This window comes from Geospiza fortis, unplaced genomic scaffold (assembly GCF_000277835.1).
Source record: "Geospiza fortis unplaced genomic scaffold, GeoFor_1.0 scaffold1, whole genome shotgun sequence".
Classification (NCBI taxonomy): Eukaryota; Metazoa; Chordata; class Aves; order Passeriformes; family Thraupidae; genus Geospiza; species Geospiza fortis.
Window position 1 is genome coordinate 2,310,834 of NW_005054320.1, and position 10,262 is coordinate 2,321,095.

At 39.8% G+C, this 10,262-nt stretch overlaps 1 protein-coding gene across 1 annotated transcript in view; it reads right to left on the minus strand.

Moving 5' to 3' along the window:
- Positions 1-5,787: 5,787 nt before the first annotated feature.
- The window catches only part of LOC102032433 (cell surface glycoprotein CD200 receptor 1-A-like), a 15,216-nt gene continuing 10,741 nt past the window's right edge, over positions 5,788-10,262 (minus strand). The window contains exons 2-5 of the mRNA XM_005420631.2: positions 9,798-10,052; positions 8,911-9,016; positions 7,941-7,992; positions 5,788-6,660 (exon numbers count right to left, since the gene is read on the minus strand). Of these exons, the coding sequence (XP_005420688.1) occupies positions 6,538-6,660; positions 7,941-7,992; positions 8,911-9,016; positions 9,798-10,052 (536 nt within the window). The 3' untranslated portion in view covers positions 5,788-6,537. The remainder of the gene's footprint in view (positions 6,661-7,940; positions 7,993-8,910; positions 9,017-9,797; positions 10,053-10,262) is intronic.

Below are 10,262 nucleotides of genomic sequence, written 5' to 3' on the forward strand. Positions count from 1 at the left end.
ATGCTGGTCCCACCTTTCAACAGGACTAGCTAACCCAGATGTCACTCTTCTTTGCTGGGACCTCACACCCACCCACTTCCCTTTCCTGAAACAGCATGCCAAGGAGCATGATGGATCACACAAGTCCATGCCCAGACATCTGTCTGCTTTCTATTTGGAAAAACAGCTTTTCACATTATATAGCCCAGTGTGCATGTCATCAGACACCCACAGTGTGTCTGGAATGTGGTGATACAGGAGCCTCTTGTTGGCAGCATCCAACATTTTTATCAGCATTTCAGTACTGAGAGGTCTGAGTGCTGAGAGGGGTGGGTTGAACTGAGGATATGAAGTGGTCACTCACTAGAAATGTGAAGGTGTGTGACTGTGATGGGATGCAAACTTTTAACAGTATTTGGTTCCTGGTTCTCACTGTGAAAGAGCCATAAGGGTGCAGGGGAAGAGTCAAAAATTAAATAAAGATGAGGAGAATGAGCCTTTCCACTGCAAAGCTGGAGTGCTGAAAAAGGAAGGGACCTCCTGTTGATATCTGCAGCCTTTGAGGTCTCATTAATCATTCCCTCATTTGCCTTTTACAATGCCAGCCCTAGAGATCCCACTGATTTTTCCCTATTCTTTTCTCTGTACCTTCAGAACCTACTTACCACTGAGCATTTGAATGTTGTGCTTATCATGGAGAAATTTCCAATGATTTCTGAATTAGTTTCTTGGTGTACAGTGTGTTATTTCTCTTGGTTTTCTTTTGAATTGCCTTATTTCTCAATGTTGTTATGCGCAAGAAAATGACTTTTTTTTCTTTTTGTGAGAACATTCTGCCACAAATTAAGCTCTGTGTAGGAAAATGTAGGAAATGCAGGAAAATTAGTTACTATCCCAAATCTAATAAGAAAGAATGAAGAGAACTAATGCTTCTCTGTGGCAGTTTTTCATAGTGTGAGGTAAAACTGTCATCTAGTGGTCATAATCTGTTCCTGAACTACTGTTTTCATTTGGATATAGCCAGAATATTTCTTATACCCAGGATGAAATATACTGAAGTATACCTGAAAATACTGAGCTAGGGAAAAAAAAGTGTCTGAAGGGCTTTGAGGTTAAGTGAAAAGCCTTAGAATCTTTCATAAACAAATTTATAACTTGGTGCAGCAAAGCTGTGAAGTCTCTTTTCCCTCTTTCTCCCACAATTTACCACAGTGACATATCACTTTCTGCTTTACTGAACAGCTGTGGGAGGCTGAAGATCAAGACAACTGAAGCTAAAATAGACCATCAAAATAACCTCTCAATAGTTATCCTGCTACAGTCATTTTACAGGTCAGTCTCAACTACTCTGCAACAAGCATGTTAATGCAATCAGAATAAAGCTGAATGTGCATCTCCTCACTTTGAGCTTCTTTGTGTACCAGTATTCTGCTGCTGCTGATTGGTAAAGGTAATGCTGACACCTACATAATAACTACTGGAGTTCAGTAAATAAGTGTGAAGAACAGCAGGATTGGTACATGGTGTAATAAGAATATGCTCTTAAAAAAAGGAAAATTGGCAGAGCAAAATGCGGTGTTATGAGTTTGATGACTCAGCCTGGAATATTACTCCATAGCATTAGCACTTGCACGTAGTACCTGTGATGCTGTGGACAGCAGCAGCTGTGATTCTCAGATTTTTTTTAATGGAGAAATTAATCTGTAGTGATGAGTGAGGAAGATTTTATGCAAACAGTATCTCCTGGAGTGAACTGGCTAGTGTAAATCATAGTACTTAGTAAACTAGCTTTCTGTCCAGTTTGGTTTCCAGATTCTGTTCATAATTTGTATTTTCAAAAGGTGGTGGATCCCTAGTTTTTGATTAGGATCCCTTTATTCAAGGTACTTTGCAAACTCAGAACTTCAAGATATCATCTGCCTTATGATACTTAAAGTTTTAAGCACATATTGAAGGGCAGTGCTGACGGAGGCAGATGGTGGGGACCACAGGGAAATTACAAGACAGTCTTTATGCAGTTAGAAATAATTTCAGTATGCCCCCACACTCAAGAATGTAATTGCTATTGAGCAGATATCATTGAAGAGGTTTAGCAAAGATATTGAATGAAAACATCTTTCTGGATGTTTATGCCGTGTCTTGACTGAGGACATCCACTGAGGTAGATTCTTTTTAAACTTAACACATGGTCAAAAATAGCTATCATCTTTAGTTCATCAGAGAGAAAAGATTTCTCAATGGTGAATGCAAGGGAGACAAAGTTAGGATGTGAAAGTCTTTCTTACATATTCATTATGAAATATATTTAGTAGTGAATATTCTTTGCTTAGTATTTTCTGTGAATAGGTTTTGATCTGACTGCATAATTTCTATGCAAATGTATTTTTTTAATCTTTCTTTCTAGTTATGACTAAATGCACTGTACAGTTTTATTTCCCTACCAATTAAATTTGAAACAGTTTTTATTCTGCTAAAGATTTTAGATTTATTAAAATTTCATTTTAATAAATTGGGGGTTTTGAAAAAAATTATTTAGAATTCCCTTGCCAATACACTCATTCTCAAGATTTGTGTAAGTACACTTATTCTTTAGATTTGTATGAAGAAACCCCTGCTACATCTAGAGGGAGAATGCTCACGTGAAATTCACCCAGCTCTGACAGGAAAACTTAAGTTTCTGTAGCCAAGAGGATAAACATAGAAGACCCTCAGGTTATTTTAATTCAAAACTGAAAGTAAGCTGAGCAGAACTTCAGCAGTCACGCACTGAACCAAAGGGTTACAATGGACAGCAGGGTTACAAACTAGGCTGTAAGTAGTAAACCATTAAATATGAGTAGGTGATACTGGCAAGAGAACATAGCTGTAAATCCTGCAAGTTGTTGGGATTCAGGGACTGGGTAATGTCTGAAACACCCCTTTGACTGAACTCTGTTATTAGGAAAGCTGTTTGAAGCAGGTAAGTGAGGATATAATTACCTTTCTGCTGATATTTGCAATGTAACCAAATCTTATGCGGTTTTGTTACAGTGATGAAGGGCTTGACCTTGTTCCCATGAAACAATTTCCAGTTAGAGACACCCAGAAATTGATGCATGTACAGTAGCTAGGTTCAGCCTCAGCATTCGTGGTGCATCCATTTTTTAGCACTCCACTGTCATCCTAAAGAACAGGTGAGCAGTTACTCACTCTGTGGATGCACAGCAGCAGAGAATTTGCTGCCGTGCTGTGCGTGTGAGCTGGGTGCTGGGGACTCTCTACAGTCATAAGATAACTGTGAGTATTAACTGCTTGTTTAGAGCAGGCATGGCAGTTAGAACCTGTCAGGAGACTGAAAGATGCGTGTGAAGATAAAATACAGCAGTAAAAGTGCAAGATGCAAATTTACCAAAATTAAATGTTGCAGCATGAGATAGAGCATTGGTAAATGTGGTGAAAGCCAAAACTGTTCTGTACGGGATGAGCTGAAAAGCTGCTGACTTTCTTCCTGTGACTTTGCAACATCCTGAGGAGTTCAGAAGGCAGGCTGGCCTGACTGCTAAGAGTCAGCCAACACAGCATTTTTGTGTGGAGGATGTCTGCACCACAAGAGCAGCATGGTGCACAGAGGAGCAGCAAGCACCCTGAGGGGGAGAGAGGAGTGCACAAAGAGACTCTCTGCTTTAGAATTCCATGCTGCTGGGGACCAAGGGCATACCTGTGCATGTGTGTATACATAAGACTCTTAATCTTATTTTTCACAATCACAAAATAAAATTCTGCTTTTCTGCCCATAGCAGGTCTGAATGTGGAACAAAGTAAAGGACAAAGAAAATAATTAACCAATTAGCAACTTAGCCATGTCCAGGCATGGAACTTATGTGATTTAGTCCCATGTAATAGGCCTGTGAAGGATGTAAAACGCAACAGCTAGACAGCAGGTTAACAGGTAATAGACTTCAGTAAATATATATTGCTTATAAACTGGCAACAATCTACCTTCAAGAGCTGATGAACCCCATTTATGAATATTGAACAATGTAAAACACTTTCCAGTCCACAGAAAAAAAGTCTTAGGAAGTGATGGCACTCTGGTTTTGAGTGGGAAAAACAGATCACTGGTCAGTATAACACCTATTTTAAGTGAGGAATTTTGGAGGATTATGCCTGTGTTGACTGGCTCTCTTCCTTGTTCAGTCACTGGAAACTGAAGTTCCTTTAAAAATTGTTTGTATCTGCTTGATATTCAGCTTTGATCCCTTCCACTCTAAAATGACATGCAAAAATAGAGAAAAGCAATACTTGCTTGCAAAAAGCACCTGGCAAGAGTGGCTGTTTGATAGCTGCTAGAGTGAGAGTAAATAACCAGCCGTATCAGTTTACATGAGTAATACATTTAGGAACTGCAATTAGCTTAGAAGTCTGTTTTCCAAGCACTGTGTCATAGTCCTTGGGAGCTTAGCTCAAAAGAAAGCTCTAACAAAGTGTGTCGAAAGATATTTCTAAATCTAAAGGAAAAATCCAGTTCTTCTGATGTTGCAATCAGACTAAGTACCCAGTCAGTCTTTTAAAATACTGAAATAAGAGGTAGTCAACAGAGGCTTATAAACATGTTTCTTTATTCTTACTGTAAAATCAGTTCATATTTTTGTTAGAAAGGCATCAATCAAAAAAATTTGACAACTGCTACTATATAGAGGACAATTTCTTTTACTTATTTCCAAGGAATATTTTGTGAAAGTGAGAGTAAGTCATCTCAAAATGAGACACAATAAGAAACATAAGCTAATTTGCATACAAAAAATTGAACTTGCAAGTACATTGACAAGAATATCAGTAAAATATCTAGACATACAAATGAAATGAAATTTCCATTTTGATAATAAAAATAAATATTACTACAACTAGCAAGCATTTTATCTTTTTTGTACATTATTGCACATTTATAGAAGATATATTTGTACTTGTTTTGTTTTGTTAAATATTTTGTTTGTTTTTGGTTAAAGTACCCTATGGGTTTTGAGTAATATAAGTATTTTACAGTATCTTAATGCTTATACTCTTAAGACAGAGAGGAATGCCATATCTTCATGGAATCTTATAGAAAAATAATCATACCAGTGATCTGAAACACAGAATGAACATATTTAGTGAAAATCACAAAATCATACAGCAGTTTGGGTTGGAAGGGACCTTAAAAAACATCAAGGCGCACCCCCCTGGCACTGGCAGGGTCACCTTTCACTAGACCAGGTTGCTCAGAACTCCATCCAACCTGTTCTTGAACACTTCAAAGGGTGGGGCATCCACAGCTTCTCTGTCAACCTATTCCAGTGTCTCACCACCCTCAAAGAAAATAATTTCCTCCTAATATTTTATCTAAACTTACTCTCTTTCATTCTGAATCCATTCCCCACTACCCTGTCACTTCATGCTCTTGTAAAAGTCCATTTCTGTCTTTCTTGCAGGTTCTCTTCAGGTACTGGAAGGCCACAATTCGGTCACTCCTAAGTCTCTTTTCCAGGCTGAACAATCCCAGCTCTCTCAGCCTTTCCTCATAGGAGAGGTGTTCCATCCTTCTAATCATCTTGGTGGCCTCTTTTGGATCCGCTCCAGCAGGTCCATGTCCTGCTTGTGCAGGGGACCCCAGAGCTGATGCAGGACCACAGGGGGGGTCTCACAAGAGCAGAGCTCCTTCCCCTGCTGGCCATGCTGCTTTGGTTGCAGCCCAGGACACGTTTGGTTTTCTGGGATGCAAGTGCACTTTGCTGGGTCATGGCCAGCCTCTCATCCACCCCAAGTCCCTTCTCAGCAGGGCTGCTCTCAATCTGCCCCAGTCAGTGTTGATACCGGGGGTCGTCCCAGCCCAGGTGCAGCACCTTGCACTTGGTCTTGTTTAATCTCATGAGATTCCCATTGGCCTACTTATCAACCTTGTCCAGATTCTTCTGGATGACACTGCATAATGGCATGAAATACTGGATATGAATCTAACAAGTGAATTAGTCGTGCTAGTGCAGTCTCCTTCTTAATGGATGACCTTCTAAAGGTATCCTTTATTTCCATTTTCAGAACTAAGTCTTCCCCTACCATTATTTTCTGCTATTTGAGGTATTCAGTGATGATCAGTAGGTCATCAGGTCATGTGTTATTAACATATGTATTAGAAAAAAGTGGCTGTTGGTGGAAGAGTGTTTTGTTTCTGTTCAGACAGAACACTCCACTGGTCTCCCAAATGTGTACATCATAGTGTCAAGTGCATCAAAGAAACAACTACAAGTGACTGACAGAACTAGGATCCTCAGGCAACAACAGCAAAGGGAAGACTGGTCACAACTTCTTTTCCAGGAAAAACTATGGTGTGTGGTCAGTCATATATTCCCAAGGAATAACACATTTTCCCAAGGAAGAAAGCAAAACAGGGAGAAAAAAAGAATTATGGACTCATCAGCAAGCAGATGTGTTTGAACAGACCTAGTGATCTATGCTGCCCCAAAATCTGAAGAAATCCTCCAAGTTTCTTTCTATAAACAGTCTTCCATAAAGAATCTCTTTCCTTTTCTGATGTTGTTGAATCATTCATGTTCCTGGACACAAGTCCTGTGGAAGATTCTGCCCCACTGTCAGATCAGACACTGAGTTGTAAATTACATTTTCCTTCTGAACATAAGTAGTATAAGGTTCCACTTCCATTGTGTCATCCTAGCAAAACAAAACCAAAAACTGTGAACACAAGGAGGAATTTAGCTTCACAAGACTCTGCAAATCTTTCATCTGGACTGAAGAAAATAACTGGGAAATAGTGCTCTCATATTTACTCCTCTTCAACTATAGAAAAAAAATCCCTCTATTTCTTTTTCTACCAAGGAATGTAGATTGCTGTTTCTATCAAAGATTTGGAGGGTGAATCTGAGGTACTGTTTCATTTGCCTCCTTTATCTTCCCTTCTATTCCACTTTTGTTGGCCTGAAAAAAAATTTTATTAGGGTCTGATTCTCTAGAAAGAGCAAATAATATGCTATAGTCTTGACCTTGATTCATTCCTAATCAGTCCACATTTCAGTCTACAGACATGCTAATGGAAGTCCCATGACATGACAGCAAGAATGCTGGTACTTAAACCATTATTCTACATTAATGCAACTGTTTCTGTCAGCAGTAACTGGGAGGGATGGCAGCAGAACAGCAAGAATACTAATAACTAGAATTGACTCTTTAGAAACTGCAGCATCTTTTTAAGCTGATGGCAGAATTTGAGTCTAGTGTATACTGTAGGGGCACAGATACAATATAATTGTAACACATCTTGTCTGTGTAGAGATGCTGTTATTTGGATTTGGCAGCAGAGAACTGAGACAGCTTACAAGTGAATTGCTCAGTTACACAGGAAGCTTCTAACAACATACGATATCAAAAAATATCTCCCAGTTTGCAGCTCAGCTCTCCTTCCATGTTCTTGAGTATGATTGTTTCTTTAATTGTGGATTGACCATGCAAGATAAAGACTGGCCTTCAAAATTCACACAATTATCATTCTGGACACCAAAAGGGATATTCTTTTTCTTTTGGTGTCTGTTAATCTTGGTGCTTAATCTTCTTGTTCACTAACAGTTTTCTTAATATCCCCCAAGCCATGCTGTTGTCTCCCTTCCTGACTATTATTTGGAGAGCAGTTGTGGTCAGAGTATGTGATATGACAAGGGAAATGTGGTGGGACTGACTCCTTGTTAAAATTAAAGGATGGCTTTAGCTGGGTGTTTGCTGTGGAACACACCTCTAGTGTTTGCTCCAGGTCAAAGTTATGGTGAAGATAATAACTTCATTTTGTCCTATAAAGAGCTAAGAGTAAATATATCGGACACCCTAGTACTTGCTGAAAGCGGAGAGTAAAAATCTAATGTTTTCCTTTCACTGGTCATGTTTTCAGGGCTACCAGAATCACCATGATTTGGTGATGGTCTAATTTGCATAATTCTCCTTACCTGTTGTGAATGTATAGGAGCAATTTCAGGAGGTTTGGTTTTGTGGCATGGTCTGTGGAAAAGAAAATAATTAAAATATGTTTAGCTGGATCACAGCTTGGTTTCTTTGATCAAAAGCTTATGAAACATTTCTTTTTCTTGTCTTCAAGAGTAAAACCTTCTCATGTCTCTCTCTCCTTGACATTTGATCCTGAAATTATAGCACCCTACCTTTCTTAAGAAGTTTTTTCCTATGTTTGTGGGTGCTTATACATAAAATGGAAGCAGATTAGAATCAAAGCCCTCTGTAAGGATATACATTTTGCAGTTAGTGAAAAGGTATTGAACTAATTCTTCACCTCTGAGGGAAGAGGCCTGAGAGAAAAACAGTTTGTAACAGGCAAATGAGGAACCTAGCTGAGGTTTTCAGTACAGGTGCTAAGTCATCCTTCCAGTCCACAAATTATTTCTGTAGGTATTCCTCAGAACTACTTTTTTTTTTTTCAAAGGAAATCCTAAAGGGACCAGAGCCCAGCTTCACTCAAGGAATTTTTTAATAAATACAGATAGAATCTGCTGTCCCTTCTGCTCATATTGTTCAGTCCTCTGGCATTTAGTGGAACTTATTAGGCAGCAGAACCAGTGCCCTGATCTAACCAAGAGAGATACTGGCAGACTATGACAGTATCTGAAGAAGATTTACTCTCACAGATTCCTATCAGAATGAAGTGTTCCCCTCTGGGAGGCAATGCAGTCAGGGTCCTTGCCCAACTTCTTCTCATTTATATTTTACTCAGGGCATTATTCTGTGAGGATGTATGCAATGCACAGTGCATAGTGTTTTCAGTGCAGAAATATTTGATGTAGTTAATTTGGTTAATCACAGCAGCACAGACTGACAGAATCATATGATTTCAAGACACAAAAAGTACTTGAAAATTTCTTCTAGCACTAGACAATTTTTCCTTTGCACCTTAGCTTAAGTACATACCTAATACCATGGAGCTTGAAATAGTAAATGACAGCCGGGAAGGCAATAATGATCAGAACACAAGTAATGATGCAGGCATACTGGAAAACGTTGGTGTTGATTTTCTCTAAACATAAAGAGACAGTCTCAGTTATATCTTCTTCTCAGTTTCTTTATTATTTCAGTAGAAGATTAAAGTTGCTTTAGCACATACATGCATTTTCAGCATGCTTGTAAAACAAATAGAATGTCCTTCAGCAGAAAGGAAACATAGTAATGAAACTTTGCTGAGAAATATAAATGGAGTCTCTGTCAGAAGCAAAACTAGATTCCACTAACATCACAGTGGCCACTCATAATACATTTTCACTAAGCCACACCTGAGTTCCTCTCAAGGACTCATCATTTTTCAGTAGTCATAAATATTCTCAAAAGCAACAAGAAAACCAAAGACCAGAACCCAAGGGTCATACATTATCAGACATTCACAATTTGAAATGAAGGAATGTATTTTTTTCTGCTAGCAACTCGAGACTTGGCTCTCCATCTCTCTTACCATTATATTAAAATTTGCATTAAAAAATCCTAATATTTTCATTCCAAGTGATTATTTGAATACAAAGATAATGACTGCTTTCTCCTTGTTTCCATAAGCATTCCCACTACCAAAAGAATACTACCACACTTATATATATCACTCTTAGAGGGGAAGGCATTAGGAAATAATGTCCAGAACACAAAGAAGCCAGTGATGTTGCTGGGCAAAGGCAGTCAGGGATGATACTCTTGTCCCCATAGGACTGCACTGAAGATTTCTGTATATTTTAGAGACTTTCCTTCATAGAAGGAACAAGAGCTGAGAAAGCTGAACAGGGGTTTGAACACAGAGCATACAAAGGGAAGCTCACCTGAGGGACAGCAGGCTATGGACTGGCTCCAGTTCCCAGCTGGGTGGGACACCATGCAGGTGGTCACATTGGTGACATTGGTGCTACATGCTGTGAACTTGCTGAGAACAGTCACTGTCCCGTTGTCGTGGCACTTCTCCTCTGCAGTGGAGCTGCCCTCTGGGACCCAGGAGAGCTGAGCCGGCGGCTTCCCCGCTGCTGCCTCGCACACGGGGCTGCCCTGCTCATCACAGGACAGGCTCAGCCTCGGGGAGGCTGCAAAGCACCAGCAAGGCGACATGCATGGAGTTAGTTTGGCACGGCTGGGCTGGGCTGTTCTTGTCCTCTGCCCCAAATGAACCCGAACTGAACCCGGTGAAAAGAGGAGAATAAGGCTGGGGCTGTCATCCCATCCCATCCCATCCCATGCCATGCCATGCCATGCCATGCCATGCCATGCCATCCCATCCCATCCCATCCCATCCC